The sequence below is a fragment of the Condylostylus longicornis genome, unplaced genomic scaffold (assembly GCF_029603195.1).
Source record: "Condylostylus longicornis isolate FDR11 unplaced genomic scaffold, ASM2960319v2 ptg000107l, whole genome shotgun sequence".
Lineage (NCBI taxonomy): Eukaryota > Metazoa > Arthropoda > Insecta > Diptera > Dolichopodidae > Condylostylus > Condylostylus longicornis.
In genome coordinates this window covers 5,021,830-5,040,764 of record NW_026578075.1, presented here as the reverse complement: position 1 = coordinate 5,040,764, position 18,935 = coordinate 5,021,830, and the positions used below count along the sequence as shown (strand labels likewise).

Here is an 18,935-nt window from a genome sequence, read left to right as displayed (position 1 = left end):
CATATTTGAATAATATTTCTTCTACATATATACTTAAATGGGATTTTTCTCATTCAAAAGAAAAATCTTTCCAAAAATGTGAACATATTTTTAAAAAAAATTTAATCATTAATTTCTTGGAAGTTTAGGTGAATAGGTAAATATTATACAAATGTTCCATTTATATATGTAACGTATGTATGTGTTTATGTGTTTTTTTTTTTTGGTGTTTGAGTCACTTGAAATAACAATTCACTATGTTAAATTGTAAAGGAAAACTTTTGCTTATTAACTTATTTGAAAACTTATGCATAAATCACATTCATCATCAAATTTATCAAAACATATTTAAAATATTTTAAATAATATATACATACATACATACATATGCATTTATAGATTTATATTTTTAGAAAATGTTGAAATTATTTTATAATTACAAGAAAATTTAAAGGATAAAATAAAATAGCAAAATGTCAATCCAAAATTATTGGCGCATTCACTTAGACTACATTTATAAAGATATTATAATAATAATAATAATGTCCCAATCATCATTCAGCAACCGTACATCTAGAACTACCGATCGAATTAATAAATTTCCATCAGACATAATAGAATAAGCAACTTGAATAAAGATTGAATTGTATTATTATTCTCCAAAAATTTTTAAAATGTTGCAAGATATATTTTACATTTGACATTGCTGGCAACGCACTAATGAAGCTGGTTTTGCATTTATGAATAACAAAATTAGTCAGCAATTTTTTAACATTATCAAAATAATGTATTAATAAATTAGTACTTAACGAACATAACATAGCATATGATATTATGGAATTCTTTGCAAATATTGCATTTGATCGCTATAATTAAATTTTTATTGTAATATTTAAAACTACATTCTTCTTTTATCTTTATTATAAGTTTATAGATTAGACTTTAATAAGATCACCGATTCATCCAAGTTCCTAGCACAAATTTATCAGAGCGCTCATGAACGCCCTCGAGCCTATCAGCACTCTCCGAAAAAGAATTCTTCCTTCAGAATGGTCCAGTCGGAGAGTACGTGTCGCACCTTGTCTACCATCTCAACAACCGCTCATTATATATGATTTAATTACATTGCACATCAAGGAACATTAAAATATCTTAGGTAGACAAACATATGTATAAAACTAAAATAATTTTTTCTTGCATATTAATAAATTGACAATATGCTAAAAATTTAAAAAGAAGCACGTATAAATGTATTAGTTTTAAAATTAAAATAAATTTCAAGATAGAGACGTTGAAAAATTATAGTTTCTTTAACATGTGTGTACAAGTAAGTATAAGCAAGGTCACCAAACCGTTTCACTTAAGATTTCGAATACATTGTTATACGCTAAGTATACTTGCATACGTATACATGACTACATAGGTCATGCAAATTAAAAATTGTTTATAAATGCCTTTTATTTGTGTTGAATGAAATTGAATAATACTCGTACAATATTAAATTAAAATTTTTTAAGTATATTTTTATTAGTCATCATTTTTAATAAACATGTCGTAAATGAATGTACATATTTATACACATATTATGAATGTACGTGCTTCTTTAACTTCTACATCTATCTATGGATGTATATAAGTATGTATATAATCAACGAAATTTATAAATTCGTATTTCAACTATTAATTTCGCAATGATGTTACACGATTTTTTTAGTATGTATTTTAATTTCAATATTATATTTGATAAAGTTCAATGATCTTTAATTTTTTTATGGTCTTTAAAGTAATTTTATCTTTAAAAATTATATAATATAAAATTTTATTTTGTAGCGTAAGATTTCCGTAAATGTTTAAAAACAGTTTTGGAACTAACTTTAATTTTTAGTAGCAAAGTTTTGATTTCTCGTTGACTGACATTTCCTTTCGTCACACTGCAAATTTATTGTTAAAAATATCAATATGATGGAGATATTCAAATATTGTAAAGTTTTATCTTTTTGTATATTTAATCACCAATCTTTTCTTTTAATCACAAAATCCATATTTAATATTAAGTTAATATTTTAATTGTTTTAAATAGATTTTAAAGGCATTACTTAATTTTAAAAATTAATTGTCATTTATGTAGTGCTGTCAACTGTTTTAAAAAGTAGAGTTGTTTTCTTTTAGTTTTTTAATTTTTAACACAACATAGTGAGAAGAAAGTGAGTAACTGTCATTTATTTATATGGAGGCCGATCGTCTATTTCGCCATTTTACTCGGAAGATGAGCAACTATCATTTATTTTTATAATGTAATTTTCGAGTGAGAAAAATTAAGTATTCAGTATTGCGTTCCCTATCTTGATTTTTTCTATGGATACAAAATTTATTTATTTTGTTTTGTTGAAGAAATCAAATTGATAAAATGAGTCATCTTATTGCAAAACTGAATTATCAATTAGAAAAACGAAGAATTCTGACTTGAAAGTGAATAAAAAGTGAGATGAAAAAATGAGTCATACAATTTTGCTGTAAGTTTCAAGATCTGCCTATGGGATCTCAAACACAGTCAATCTATTGCTGTTAAATTAAAGTAAGCACTTTTTAATAAATCATTTTAGATTAGACTTTTAATTTTTATTAATTTTTTTGTTTATAAGATTAAATTTTAAAATTTTTATAAAAATAACACCAATTTTTATACATATTAAAAATATTCCCATTTTATTGTAAAAATTTGTTCTGTTAAATTTTAAATATGTAATTAACTAAATTTAACTTGTATTTTAGTTTTCAAAATTTTTTTTTATACAATTTAAAATTTTAATATGAAACCAATGTGGTTTCTTATTTCTACCTTTTTAATACATGTTAATATTATTTTATAAACAAAAAAATATTTTTATTAAAATAAAAACATGTATTAATTTTTTTTTAGAATTTTATAAACAAATAACGAGTGTTAATAAACGAATTATTTTTGCAAGCATTATCTTTTCGAAAACGGCGAACTTAAAACTATTTTGTTATATCCATTTAGTAGCTTAAAAATAAGTAATAAAGTAAAAAAATAAATGGTGTAAAACAAGCACTTAACATTAATTATTTAAAATAAAATTGAACATTCATGTAATTATATGTAATTAATAATGATTTGAGACAAGCACAAATTTTTAGTGATGTGACGCTTAATACATCAAAAAATATAAAATATTTTTTTTATATGAGATTTATACAAAATTATAATAATGTGCATAACTAATGCCATATATGTATATCTATCAGGCCTCCAAGCTGAAAATATTTTCTGAAATTTTGAATCGGAAAAAGATACAAAAAGAATTCTTAAGGTTTTATGTTGTCGAAATATGCCGAGTATTATTAAGTATTCTTTATACTTAATTCTCATTTTATTTCGTATAGTTTTAAAAGCCATCTAGATTATAATTATTATTTTTTTGCTTTTTTCTTCAATTAATTTTTAAATTCTATTTTTTATTCAAAAATTTTACTCTGTAATTTAGTATCCTTTCATTTGGAAGATATGAAAGGTTGTCTGCGACAAAAATTGCAATTTGTTTTTTAAATGTACTTTTCACATGGAATTTACCAACCTATTTTTTTTAAATTTAAATTTTAAATTTCAAAAAATATGTGGAATCAGTAGATTCAAAAATATTGACCAATTTCCTTCATACAAATAAATTCCGACACACCTTCCATTTAAACTCGATATAAATTTGAAATTTATTTTTTATTTGCTCTCTGAGCTTGATGGCCTGTAGATATACCACATGGCATTAGTATAACATAGAAAATTTTTTAAATAAACTTAAGCATACTTTTGAAAATATTTTTAATAATTAATAATATTATTAATAATAATATATGCGCAAATGAAAATTGATTCTTTATTTTTTGATTTTTAATTAATCTTTTAGAACAATTTTCATTAAAACATTTTCCAGTTTAAGTATAAGAAATAATTATTATTTAATTTTATTATAAAAGGCAATTATTATAAAGGCGATTTTATAATTTCCAATTTGTTTTTTTCCAAAATATTTTCAAATACATACTCGTACATATGTTATGTATGCAATAAATAACACTAAGGCTAACTCATAATAAACACTGAGCTTTTTTAGTTTTAATACAACACTGTTTTATCGTACATAATATACACAAAATTATTTATTATCTTAAAAAATTATAAAATAAATTCACATAATACAAATTAAAAAGAAATCTAAAACAAATTCTTTTTACTGAAAATAAAATATTAATATTTTTAAAACTAATTAATTAGTAGTGCTAAAAATAACAAAAGCATATTAGATTTTACGATTCTTAATTAACATTTGAAACTGTTAGAATTGCGTTAAAATTACAGTTTTAAAATTTTTTTAATGAAGTATGAGGTACTTCAATATTTCTTTTTTTTAATTCATCCAATAATTTTATTTGGATTTTGTGCAATTCTTCTCGTTCTTTTAATAATTCTTCATTTCTTTCCTCTAATTTTTCATTTTCAATTTTTATTTGTTTACCTTTTATATTTCTTTTAATTCTAGAATTTTGACTTGCTATATTATTTTTAAATCTTCTTTCAACATATTTTAATTTACCGGGATCTCTTATTCTATTTAAATTTGGTATATCATGATTAATTTTTAGGGGCCGCCCTCTATTTGGTAATTTTTTTTTCAATTCTATATAATCATTTAATTTTACTTTTTTATTAACTATACTTGATTTTTTTATTATCAATTTAATTTTCTTATTACTATTTGTACTTTGTGAATTTTCATTTCGAGCTTCATTTTCCATACATTGATATTCTTCAATAATTGAACTGCGAGATTCTTCATAGTGAGTAGTGCTCACATATTCTTCTGCTCCAACAAATATTGGTGAATTAACATAACATATTTCTGTTGTTGAAAACAAATCTTCACTAGAAGATTTAGAATCAGGATTTTGATGAGACAAATTATAATTTTCTATTTCCGATGAATTATTTTCGATAGTTAAATCCTCGGAGACACTTGAATTTTTTATAGTATTGTTATCAATATCACTAAGAAAATCTGTAACAGATGTATTTTCTTCTTCAGAATCTGCGCTCTGAAATCAAATTTTATTATTTTTTTTTTAAATAATGTAATTTACTAAATGAATTATTTTTAGAGTTCATAAATTAATTAAAAAATTTTGACAGTAGAATTGAAATATTATGTTATCATCCAAATTGTAGTTATGTAATAGTGCGTATTAATTCAATATTCTAGTAAAATCTGGATGCTATGATAAAGATTATTTAAATCACATATGTATACATTTAAGCAATAAAAAATAAATCACTTACCGATTGAGTAACAGCTTGTCCTTTATCAAAACCAATTAAAATATCTTTTTGTGAAGAATTTACCACCTCATTTGTTTCGCATAATAATTCTATTTCAGGTGTATCTTGATCAAATATACTTGGGTCAAGAGTTTGTGAATCTACTTGCAGAATTTCACCCAGACTACATTGACTAAAAGTTTGACTAAAACTTTCCATACCATCATTTTCAACCATTGTTCAAATGAAAAATGTTGTTTCTTCAAATATAAATCTAGAAACAAGAAAAAATTCTGAAATAACTTTGGAAAAATACAAGAAAATTTTGAAAATTAAAGGAATAAATTTGTTTTATTTCTTTTTTCCAGCTTTTTTTAAGTCATAAACGAAATTTTCAAGATATATAAATAATATAAAAAACATTCCTTGATAAAATGAGCGTTAAGATATTACCGATGCTGCACCTAAAACTACGTAATATGAAACACATTGTTATCTCTCATATCTGCCTATTTGATAAAGAGGGCCCTACATTCAATTTTTTATATGGTATTTAACAACAAGAAAGAAACATTTCCGTACTTAAAAGGTATACACGCATATTCTCGTCTAAAACAAAATTCTAAAACGATCTAATCTAGTTCGTTCTTTAATGGTTGCCTGTCAATTTGTTGCAAATACACATTTGAAAAATTGAAAACCTTGAAACTGCAAATTTAGCACACAAGTTATTCATCGCATACAGGACAGTATTGCAAATAATTAAAGTCGACCTACAGAAAAGGGAACCAACCATACCACGACTTTTCTACCAAAAATAACGGTACTTCATATAAGGTTTCGTTTACATTCTTAAAATGAGTTACCAAAGTTTCTGCCATCTTCGTTTTCAGATTTTTTCTTTAGTAAATAATATCTTAAAAATAGCGTCCTCAAATGTGGTTATGAATTATCCTTGAAAAATTAAAAAGAAATCCTCATAAACTCATAATAACATTTAATAGTATATAATTAAAGTGTTGTTCATTGTTTTGTCCTAATTCTAAGAATTGTTATGTTTTAAGGTTCTACAAACATTCTTCCATAAAAATCTTCATTTTATTAACAGCTTTATTAAGACAACAGCAGCAATAAAGTAGTTGGCAATTAAGACCAATCAAGTTTTCATGGCATTTTTATGATCAAGAGTTCAACTTACTCTGTCGAGCATTTTGTTTTGTAACTTTGTAAAACAACAAGTATTCGGTATTCGAAAGTTGTACATATAAATCGCTTTGAAAATTGTTCATTGCATTAAAAACAATTTAGGAAAAGAGGTGATAATCTTTAATTTTAATTACAGCAGAAATTATATGTACATAAACTTTTTAGAAATTTAGTAGTGTATGATAGTTTGAAAAATCTATTCTGTATTCTTTTTGTGCTTACGCTGTACAACTCAGCATTTTTTTAGTTTTATTATTGCTCGTGTGGATATTATCTTTAAAACAAGTTAAAGAAATCCACGTAACAACTATTTTTTTTTATAATATTGTTTACAACCAAAAGAAACAAGTTTGATCTCATTTTATACTAAATCTACTCAAAGGACAAATATTAAAAAATTGAAGAAAATTTAAAAATTTAAAATGTTCATTAAATTCAAAACCGCAAATAATAAAATCAAAACTTTGGGTTATACCCAATTCATTTAAATCTATAACACATAATTATTTAATATCACAATTTTAAAATAAACAAAAGTGACCGGTTTTTGTGATTTCCCTTTTTTTTTCGTAATAAGTTTTGTGATATTCTTCATATTTTTATTTCATCAATATTTGTTGAATTTTATCAACTTAATTCTTTCATATTTTGTAAGAAAGCGTTAATAGCTTTTCCATATGGAAACTTTAAATAAAATTCATTACCTTAAATATTGAAAGAAGATTAGATGAGCTTTTTTCATGACGTCGTTGCTAAAGGTTGAAAGGGGAACTAAATTTTTTCAAATTAATTACGTCAAACTATTTCTATTAAATATTAGTAGGTACACATGTCTTAATATAGTTAGTTAGGTAATTATAACGTTATAAGTGTGTATCATATCAAATTACTTTTCTATTTCCGAAAAATTCATTACTTTACTCATTTATTGTGTTTTAATATGGGGAAAATTTTAATCATATATACATACATATCAAAAACTAATAACTAAGTGCTTCTTATGCTTTTGTAAGTGTTAAAAAGCTGGAAACTATATGCTTAACATTTGCCGACATGGTACCTAAAATAAATTTTGACTTTATATGTGACCTCATCTCATTAAGGTTTTTCCTGATTAAAAGAGTAGGTATAAGATTTGGTAAGTGATCTTGGTACTCACTTTTGAATTACGAAATTTCTTGAAGCGAAAAACATGTGACAAAGTATTTTTTTAATTTCTTTTTTTTTTTGGATCAACAATTCCTCTAAGAAATGTTAAGCGAAGAAATAATTGACTAAAATAAGATTTTCCCCCTTTGGTTAGGATTATAAGCCGTCGCTATTGTATTATTTTAATTAAAATTCTCGAGGATAGTCAAAAGAATTAAAAATAAAAATAATTTAGTTAAGCGTATAGCATCTAATTCTAACCTTAACTGAATCTCAACTCAAGTTCGAAAGAGTCCGAGAAGGAATTTAAAAAGCAACAAAATCAAATTTATCATTTAGCATATCTTTCAAAAGGTTACGTTAGTCTTTGCATTTCATTGTTGGGAGGCGTACTTGTGAAGATTGGTCTTTGGTGGGTCGACACATCAACATGACTTTTAATAAAAATTGTCGGAAAATATGCTCCTACAGCATATTTTTGTTTAAGAGACTTGTGTATTAATAATGTAAAATCGTTTGTTTTTTTTTATTTCAATTGCTTTATTTAGTCTCTGATCTTACTATGAAAGACTTACAATTTCTTTTCAAAATAATTTCTTTAATTAATTTCAAACTGCCATTTCTCAAGATTTTCAATCATCTCTAAGAATTGCGCAGTAAAATTTATTTAATATGTACGTATGTACATATAAACACACATTATGTACTTAATTTATTCTTCTAACTTCTTCTCTAAAATCAAAAATATGACGAAAAACTACAATATCAATTTAAACAACACTTTTGAAGTCATTAAATTTAAACAACAAAAATAAATAACATCTTTGAGACGTCATTTACTGTTTACAAAATATTTAAAAACAGTTTGTATTAAAATGACATAAATACAATTTAAGCTTTCTTAAATTCCGGTTTTTGAATAAAAAAAAAACCTGCAAAAATAAAAAAAAATTAAAGTAATAAATTTAAAAAAAAAAATTAGCATGAAATTTGTGGTTTCTCTGTAGAAATTTTTTTTATTGATTAACGTATAACAAAAATTCTAATTATTTCAAAGTTATCAAGAATGTTTTTTAAGAATTTTTTTATGTACAGCTTGATATGTTTGATAAAAATATATTATGTAAAAAATTTGTAAGAAATTGTTGTAGTTGGAAAAATTTTGCTCACGAAGACAGTAACTTTTATAACATAAACTTTTTATAGTAGGTAATTGTTTTTATTGGAAAATTTACTTTTGCTTACTTTATTATTTTAGGGTCATAAATCTTTTAAAAGAAAAACAAAAATAATAAAAAAATCCAATAAGTTTTACAAAATAATTTACGTGTGAAAATAAAGTTTCATCATTGCTTTTATCTTTTTGGAATACCCCAATAACATACATAATTTACTTTTTTTTCAAACTAGTTAAAACTAAAAGTTTTAGTGCCACCTTTTCTGATCACAGATGTTGTATAGTATACTCAAATAGAATGAAGTTAGAATTAGAATGAAAAAATTCTCTATAACTACGTACATACACATGAGTTTACAAAAAATATATGTATTGGAATATTATAAGTATTATAACAAAAGAAAAATGAAAATAAAATGGTATACGTATGGTGAGTGGTGACATAATAATATACGCATAAAATAAGCTTGAAAAACCTATTGAAGAAAATTTAAAAATGTGCATAACATCCAAGATAAATTCATGTGCAATTAAAGGGAATAACACTGAAAGAGATCCTAGAAAAGGAAAAAGAATAATGAAAGGACTATCTTCTCCAGTTTTATTTCCAAAAAAGGATCCAACAAATCGTATTACACACAATATTTCTACATTTACAAAAAGACGAACTAGTTTAACAAGAAAAAAAATATAAATTTAAAAAAAAAAAGTTAGATTTCGTAGCTTTCAGAATATTACTTTTGACCAAAGAACTGTTAATAAGGAAGAACATTTGTTTAATAATCGAATTTTTAAGGTTTAAAATTCAAAACAGAAAAGGAGAAAAGTGATTGATAATGTATTCTATTGTTGAAAAATTATTTGCAAAAACTATAGTTTTTTTTTTTATAAAAGACCTCCAAAAAGGAATCATCCATGTCCGATTATTTGAAAATATTTTACTCTTTCTAGAACTATTATGTTTGTGAGTTGATCTTAAACTCTATATTTTAACCTTTGTGTTTTATAAAAAGAAATTTAAGACATAAAATTTAGAGTAATTAATTTTTCAACATTATAACCTTTCAATTATGTTTTTGGTGTAAATAATTAGTAGATAGATACTAATGTTATTACTTAGACTTTTTGATATAGAGGCAATAAACAATTTAGAATTAGGAATAGGTACCCACCTGAGAACTTAAAAATGACATTAGACATAACTACCTACTTATTTGAAAAAACAATTTATTTATTGCAATTAGCAACTTGTTCCTCAAAAAACTTACATATTACAAATATTGTTGATAAATATTTACTATTATATATGTATATATGTGTACACCATATATGTATACTATATAGTTGATTAGTTGATTTGGAAATGTAAATTATAAAGAATTCTCAAATTCCATTTTGCGCAACTAGTTTTCGAGAATATTTGCGCAAATATACATTATGTATAAGTATCTACGTACATACATAAATATAAATATCTACTTGTAGAGCTTAGAACTATTTTTTTAATATTTTCACAAAAATATCTATAAATTTTTAATTAAAATTCTTAATTATTTATCTAAGAGCGTAAAATATTACTTTCAAACACAAAATAAATTAGGTTAAAAAATCAAATTTATAATAATTAACACAATAACAAAATTCAGTTAAATCAAAATAAACTTTTATTTTTTTTCCTACTTGGAAACTATTAGATATTTTGTACTTTTCCTATTTTACACTTGACATTGACATTTAAAAAAAAAACATCAAGTTTGACATTATCCTAAATTTACAAAATTTGCTGTGATAGGCTCATTCAATAGCTTCATATTAAATTCAACACATTTCGTAATGCTCAATGAGTAAAAAACCAACCTCAAACGTATTTTAAAAACAATCAAATTTAAAAACAATCATAAGAAAGTTCGTGAGACAGTCTACTATAGCTAATATTATTTTGCTATTAAATTGATTTTGTATGTTGTATTTATAAAAATTTTTGATTAACTTTTTGACAAGTCGTAAGTAAGTGAATATTTTAACATATTGTTTGGCGTTGTCAAAAAGTAACTTAGTTGCATATTTTGTTATTGGCACAAAGCTTCAAATTTTAAATTTTTTAAAAAATCGTTTTGTAAATAAAAGAAAGTTGATATTTTTCATTTTTTTCTTTTGAGAAATATTGACTGAAAACAAAAACGCTTATGACTCCCCACTTATAAGTGTTCACATTAGGAAATTTCAAAATGTCAAATTTAAAAAAAAATTGTGCAAAATTGTATTTTTCTAACAACTATATGAAACTAAGCTAATTAGAAAATTAATATTTTTTTTAATTGGATACATATTTAAATTAAATAGAAATTTAAATCAAAATTCGAGCATAGATTAGAAGGTTATAAATTTTGCTTCTTAGAAGCGAGTTTTTGAGGACAGAATTACGGACTTACATTTCAAAAAAAAAATTTAATCCGTCGCGTAGTTTGACCTTCTAAAAACTTATTTTTAAGTATTGCAAAAAACAGTTTTGTAATATTTATTAATCAAAGATAATAACATAAATTTTTTTTTTAAATTAAAACAGTACAAAAGTTTTAAAAAGTTCAAATTTTCACAAAGATGTCAAAATGGGAACACTGTTTTCAAGTAAATAAAAAATTTGAATTATCTAATAAGCATAATTGATTGATTAAATTTTTCCAATAACCACTACGGTTTTTGATGATTGCTTACAGCAGTAATTTATTATGCGGCCCGACCAATTTTTCTTTTGCGACTTAAAAAAAAAATTAAGTTTGTTTCACTTATTCACTTATTTACTTATTGTTTAAAAAAAAGATGTCCCAGACAATATTTTTTTGGTTAAATGTTGTTTTTTCGCAGTATGCTCAATGCGTACTAAGCTCTTTTGTAAATAGATACATACATATCTATCTATTTCTTATACGAACTTTTAACTTTAGCATGGTTTGAATCGGTTAATTTTCATCAATACAAAAAAAATAATAAAATTTTAAAAAATTAAAAAACCACGTTTATATAATGCTCAGCAAGCCGAGCTGTCCTCAACATTGTAACATATTTTTACAGCTCTTTTGGTGCAGGCAACATTTTTAAGTCCTGCAACATTTTTGGTACTTGCAAAATTTTTGGAAACTGCAACATTTTCGTCTGGAAACTGCGGCCCAGGAAACGATTACTTTTTCTCATTTAACCCAATTTAAAAAAAAAAGTTGCTCAGGAAGTTCTAAATCCCTATAGTTAAATTATACTTTGTTTGCTTTCTGAAAAAATGTTTATTTGTACAAATTTGACAAAAAAAAACAGTCATTTGTGTTAATTTTTACATTGCAAAATTAATAATTATATACCTACGTACATATGTATGTACATATTTTTAACTTGTGTGGTGGTATACCTAAAACCTAAATAATTTCTTATAATTCTATTTTGGAAATGTATTTTATACTTTGCTTGTTAGATCACCTCATACAGAAATCATTTTTTCTTTAGAGTTTAATCCTAAACTGACTTGCAATATCAGAATGGCTTAGCAAAAGGAAATAAATATTCTTTTAAAAATTCATGCTTTTCTAATAATTTTGCATGTTTTTTTCTTAAATTTTCATTTCTTTCAATTTCATTTTTTTCCTCCAGTTTTAGTTTTTCTTTTTTTAACTGTTGCTTACGCCTTGACTTACGAGATGCTTCATTATTTTTGTACCGTTTTTGTAAATATTTTAATTTTTTCGGGTCAACATTTTTTAATTGTTCTGAAGTTGGTGGTGAGCTACAATCAATGGGTGGTCGACCCCTTTTAGACTTCTTAGATAGAGAAGAATCTTCTGTACAATTGAATGAACTAATTGAGACTAAACGTGGCAAGCTAGTACTATTAGTAGATAAGTTTATGGGTTCATCATTAACAATCATATTGCAATTAGATGCTGTTAAGTGAAGGTTCTTTACTGGTTTTCTGTTTGAAGTATTAAATGTGTTAAGTGTAAAATGTCGTGATTGTTTGTCAACATTAAATTTTCGGGATTCAAATTCCGGCAAAATTTGATTTTTAATTAATTCAAAGAATGTCTCACTAAGCACAGTTTTAGAAAACGATGCATTTCGATTACGTTTAACGTTTGCTCTTGGAAGGCACTGCAAAAAAAAGAATTTATCGAAATTCAATTTGAAATTGATTTTACCTTAAATTTCCGAGTTTTCATTTTTTATATTTCCAGAAAAATCAAAAGCATAAAAAAATTATAATTTCTAAACTACTATATCCGCTTAGTTTAGATATTGAACATCACCAATAAGAATTTTGGAAATTCAAATTATTATATTCTAAAGAAAACATTAATTTAAGTTTAACGATTTTCAATTTTATTATTATCAAACAAATTATTTGTACACGAAAACATATAGCATAAAATGCTTTAAAATATAAATGCATATAAATTTAACAAATTTTCTCTTAATAATAATTACTTTTTCTACATTCCTTCCAACAAAATAAAACAAATACATAGAAAACAGGTTTGACAGCAGTCATATATGAAATGATCATCGTAAGGTATTAGGTCTGTTCAGTACAGTGAAACGCTCAAATTATTTTTAACGAAACTTTACTAAATGCCTTCCATCAATTTTAGGCGTTTTCGTTTTTTTATTAAAGTTTAATCTGACCGAGTTCAGAATTTTCAGAACAAGGGTCTGATCAGATAGAAAATTTTATAATCTGAATTTTTAATTTACTTGACGTGCCTAATCTTTTTTTAATAAATAAAAACTGTTAGTGAAATTAAAATTTTTAATTAGTTAAAATATAGGTTCGGACGTTTGAACCTTGTGAATAGAATCTTTGGGTACAAAAATTATTTATTGACAGAATAAGCTCGCATGTTATTTAATAATTTTTTAAACTTAAAGTATCAAATTAATATATAAGCTTTGTGAAATCTGAAATTTTTTTCTATGCACATAATGCTAGCCATTCACTATTTAACTTGGTCCCTCAATAAGTTCAAAACAGCAAGTTTTCAGCATATTAAATTGTTAGTGGACACTGACCTATTTTTTGGAAGATCTAAATCTGCTTCGATGTACAAAACCATATCGCCTATTGCAGTAAATCATTATCAATTAAAACAATTTTTGTAAATGGCGAAAAAATTTAAATTAAGAGATATTTTAGCTATCCGTCAATTCGAAAAATCACTTTGTTTGTATTAACATATTCAATTGAAAAACTTTCAGTTTTCAAACTTAAAACTTATGTTCAAGCGTTTAAAACGGTAAGTCTGATATATGTAAGCCATTGATTTTTATGATTGCAAAATACTTTTTTAGTTTTTTTAAATGCTATTTTTTAATATTTAATGAAAACCTTATTTTATTTAATTCTTGCTTGTAGTGAATTTTTAAATAAAAAACTGAATAGCCGTATTGTTTTTCTATTATTAAATAATTGTTTTTCCATTTATATAGGCTTTTAAATAAAACATTAAAATAACAATGTAAAAGAATTTTGATTTGTCAAATAAATAGAAAAAATATCTGGAATTTCCCGGTTAATATTTTTCCTAAAACATTTGTTGTTTTGATTTTCAAATTTACGAGAGAATGAAAAGAAATTAGCCTGCATAATGAGGATGTGTTTACGTATGTACGTATGTATGTAACTACTATATATAGGTACATACATATTTTGCTTTTCTTTTTGATTTTTTTTATATTAATAAATTGAAAATACAAATATACTAAAAGTATACTAAATATATAAATGGCTAATAAATATTTTGGGCGAATAATTATTTTTAATTATTTTGAATTGTACCAACAATTATCTGATTTTTGCAGTAAGTTGACTACAGTATGGGTGAGTTTATAAAACTCATAACAGAGAGGTTTTCTCGCTCATAAAAATTATTACATTAATTTTAATGTCCTTTTACTCTTGGGCTCCTGGTTATACTTTATACATATACATAATATGTATAATATGTACTTTATTGAAATTTTTGAGATCTTGGGAATTTAAAATAAAAGATGCAACTATGAAAGTGATATATTATGTACATACGTATCATATGAACATACATATAAGTAAGCGAATACGATTAAAGAATATTTTCGTATTTTTATTAAACTTTTATCTAACAATATTTTATAAACTAAAGATTATTTCGAATTATCGGAAACCTTACTATGTAATTCGGTTTTCGTATTCGAAAAAATTATAAGGTTGTACTAATAAATTTGTATAGTAGTATTTTTACATTTCTGCAAATATGAAAAAAAATTACATAGCAAGATGCCAGGAAAACGTTTTACGGTCCTTGAATTGTATATTGCAGTATTAAGGTTTCTAAATCTGATTCATGCTAGAAATAAATTACTGAATAAAGTTTGATCATATCGAACTATTGATCATTGGCACTATCGAACCAAAACAGTATACAAAATATATGTATATTATATACATAATATATATGTACGTACATATATATTCTATATATTGTATGTACCATAAAATGATATAGAATTTACAAATCAACATTTTTCAAAGATTATAGAAGAAACTTGTTATCTGAAAATTACAGCCCGTGGTCACAAATAGTAAAATCAACACAAAAAAATTTCGAAGATAAAATTAAATTTATTGAATTTCCAGAAAATTTAGTAAACTATGATGTAAAAAATAGATATGAATACATACATTATCATATATTTTTTTTAATAAAAATCCAAATGCTGGCTTCAGTTTAAATAAAAATTAGTGTTGAAGTGCACGATACAACAATAAATTCTTATGTAAAATCTGTTACCAATATTACGTCATTAATAAGTAATTCAACTGTTTAAAGTGTACATTACAAAATGATAATCTAATACTTGACAATAATTTCAATTTATTTTAATCACAGAATAGATGCATCTTATGTAAGTTTATGAAAACTCCAGCTTAACTTCTCATAACAATTATCCGTAAGTATTCCTTAAGAAATTCATGCTTCTTTTTCAATTTCATATGTTTTAATTTTAAAATACGGTTTCTTTCTATTTCTTGTTGCTCTTCTAATTTTAATTGTTCTTCATTGAGTTTTCTTTTACGTCTTGATATACGACTTGCTTCATTATTTTTATATCTTTGTTCTAAATACTTTCTTTTACTTGGATCAGCGTTCTTTAATTGTTCTAATGTTGGTGGAGAACAGTGTTCAAGCGGTGGCCTGCCCCTTTTCCTTTTTAATTTGTCGTTTTGTACGATCTTACAATCTGTTAATTTTTCCAATGTACTATCTTGTTCAGCCGTATTTGTACTGGTTGTTTGGAAATTTAGGTCTGGTTCAAAGAAACTAAAATCCACCAAATATGAATTTGCTGGTGCTTTGTTATTAACACTCGAATAATTATCAATTTCTAACATTTTGTTTCTGATTATAAATGTTGAATTAAATAAAGGGTGTGTAACTACTGATGATTAGGAAATCATTGATTTTCCTTTTTTGATTTGAAGTTGAGTATATCTTTATCCGGATTAAATGATGAAATGATGCGAATTAACTGTTGTAATAAATTGATTACTATAATATCAGCAAGATTCTAAAAATAAAAACTAAAAGTTATTTGATCAATTTTTTAATTACTTACCTTAGATCTCTTTACCTTCTTTTTTAGTTTTAATGTTTATTATTTTAGTTTTTTAACATTTTGAATTGTGTTTAAATAAATATTAGTAAGAAAACGTTTACTTGTTCAAACATTTAACAAAATTCTTTAGTTTATTAAGCACTTCCTTTTTGACGTCGCATTTTATAATGAAAATTCTTAGTACATACATATTTGCGCCGTCATTATTAAATGCATATAATGTACCTTCAATCCTTATATAAATGGAAATGAAAGAGTCCACCGTTAAAATAGCATTTATGTATTGCTTAAACTTTTATTATTTATTTATAAATGTATGTACATACATATATACACACGTAAATTCTGCAGACCTATGCATTTATAAGCATTACTGTGTGAATAGTCATGTTATGAAATTCTATTTTCTTATTAATACCATTTGTATGTGTGATTGTATATTATATGTTGCCTATCTATTTATTTCACCTTACCGTGAAAAGTTTCAATGTAGTAAAATGAAATGTCAAATAATCATTTTTATATTAACTGCCAATTTAAACGGTCATCATCGAAAACGTTATCTTTAAATTAAAATATTTTTTTAAATCGAAAAAATCTAAAATAATATAAAGATTGTAAAAAATAGTGATTTGTGTGATTTTAATTAAAAAGTTAATTGTTTTTTGCTTATTTTTAATTAAATTTATGTATATTAGCTATAAAGAATTAAATCTATTAAACAAAATTTAAGAAATTTCATTACTGGCTGTTTATAAATAAGTTGAGTAAAAAATAGAAAGAATTCAGAATAGTGAAATAAAATTTAATCGAAAATGTGTTTTGGTATTATGTGCTTAATAAAAAATATGTAAATATTTCAATAAAATTTTAAAAAATATGTACTATATAATATTACATAAGTATGTACATATATTTGGTTTGCAAATTTTAAAAGAATAAATTTTCAAAATTTAAGATGAATGCAATTTTAATAAACTCTCAGTTTGAAAATTTCATGGAATTTTTGTATTTTACAAATGTGTTTTTTTGTTTGACTGGGCATATATTATGTAAGTATATGTATATGAATATGTTACAGATTAATATTGTCTTTTAATTTATAATAGCTTATAACTTGCAATTTATAAATAGTTATTGAATGTATTGAAGTTCTATATTGCCAAATACAAAATTTTAAGAGTTCATTATAAAGGGTACAAACCCCAATTAGCTTTTGTGGTGCCTATGTATTAACATACATATATTAATAACAATAATTAACTGAATCAATCGGTTTTAATTTATATAGATCTAAATGGCTCTTAAAAAACTGTTTTATATGAGTGCCAACAATTCTTTGCTCTTATATACTTTCAATATTATTTAAATAAAAAAGTAATGTTTTAGGTTTTAATTGTCATATATATATATACATACATATATAATATAAATATTCCTGATCTTAAAAATGCAGTTATACGGTATAAGTACAGTTTAGTTATCTTTTTTACGAAAATTTCACAAAGAGGTGAAATTGAAAAAATCTAAATGTTTTTTTTTTCATATGCAAAATTCGTTACAAAAGCCTTTTTGCATAGAAAAATCGACGATTCAAATCAAACACCAATTACTTAGCCTTATTCATTCTCTATTACCCGCTGACTGACTATTACCTTCAATTTATTTTATAATGAACGTCATTAATAAGTTGATTAAAAAGAAATAATGCTATTACGGAAGTCGATTTCACACAATATAATTTCCTGAATACATTTCAAGCTCAACACTACAATCTAACTGACTTTTAAAGTTGGCAACGTAAATAAAATATCACTGTGAAATTAATCCCTAGCAGCCTTTACTCACTTAAATCGATTTAATGGATACAAACGATTCTGCATCAACTTCCATAATTGAGTCTTTTGTGTATTTTCATTTTGTAATTAACTTTGAAATAAACATGAATGGCATATGAAATAAACATGTTTATTGCAATAAAATAAATAATTGTTTCTGTTTTAGAATGCAATATTTCAATTGTAAATTTAAACAATCTTTTTTAAATCTTAAAATAAAACGTTTTTTTTTGCAACTTAATCTGTAATAACTTAAAATCCTTCTTGAAATCAGGCCGGCTACAAATACTATTGAAGTGAAAAATTTTTTTATCGTTTGTCTATCAGAAAAATGTATCCGAGATGAAATGATAAAATAATTTACCTGTAATGTTGAAAATTACCTGTATATATTATGTAATAATTTACCTGTAATGAATTCAAAATTTTTTCATTTAATTTCAACCAAATTTTTTCTTTTTTTATTAAAAAATCGAATAGTAATTTTGAACTGTCGCGCACTTTTGTAATCAATGATTGACATATGAAGGTATGTTAAAATTTTTATAAATAACGGAACCAATAAAAATAAAAAAAATGTAATGATTTTAAAATATACAGTATAGAAAGTCAAAAGATCAAT

The 18,935-nt window shown here is 24.1% G+C and overlaps 1 protein-coding gene across 1 annotated transcript; it reads right to left on the bottom strand.

The window, feature by feature from the left end:
• Positions 1–4,135: 4,135 nt before the first annotated feature.
• On the bottom strand, positions 4,136–13,318 carry LOC129614340 (uncharacterized). The gene is made up of 3 exons (XM_055528899.1): positions 13,025–13,318; positions 5,330–5,582; positions 4,136–5,088 (listed from the first exon to the last, which is right to left on the bottom strand). The coding sequence occupies exons 2-3, from the start codon at positions 5,543–5,545 to the stop codon at positions 4,357–4,359; spliced, it is 948 nt and encodes a 315-aa protein (XP_055384874.1). The 5' UTR covers positions 5,546–5,582; positions 13,025–13,318; the 3' UTR covers positions 4,136–4,356.
• Positions 13,319–18,935: the final 5,617 nt, after the last annotated feature.

Coding starts and splice junctions, on each gene's coding strand:
- LOC129614340 (XM_055528899.1), bottom strand. CDS start 5,545: ATGGTTGAAAATGATGGTATGGAAAGTTTTAGTCAAACTTTTAGTCAA. Junction 5,089..5,329: donor GACAAGCTGTTACTCAATCG/GTAAGTGATTTA, acceptor ATTTGATTTCAG/AGCGCAGATTCTGAAGAAGA.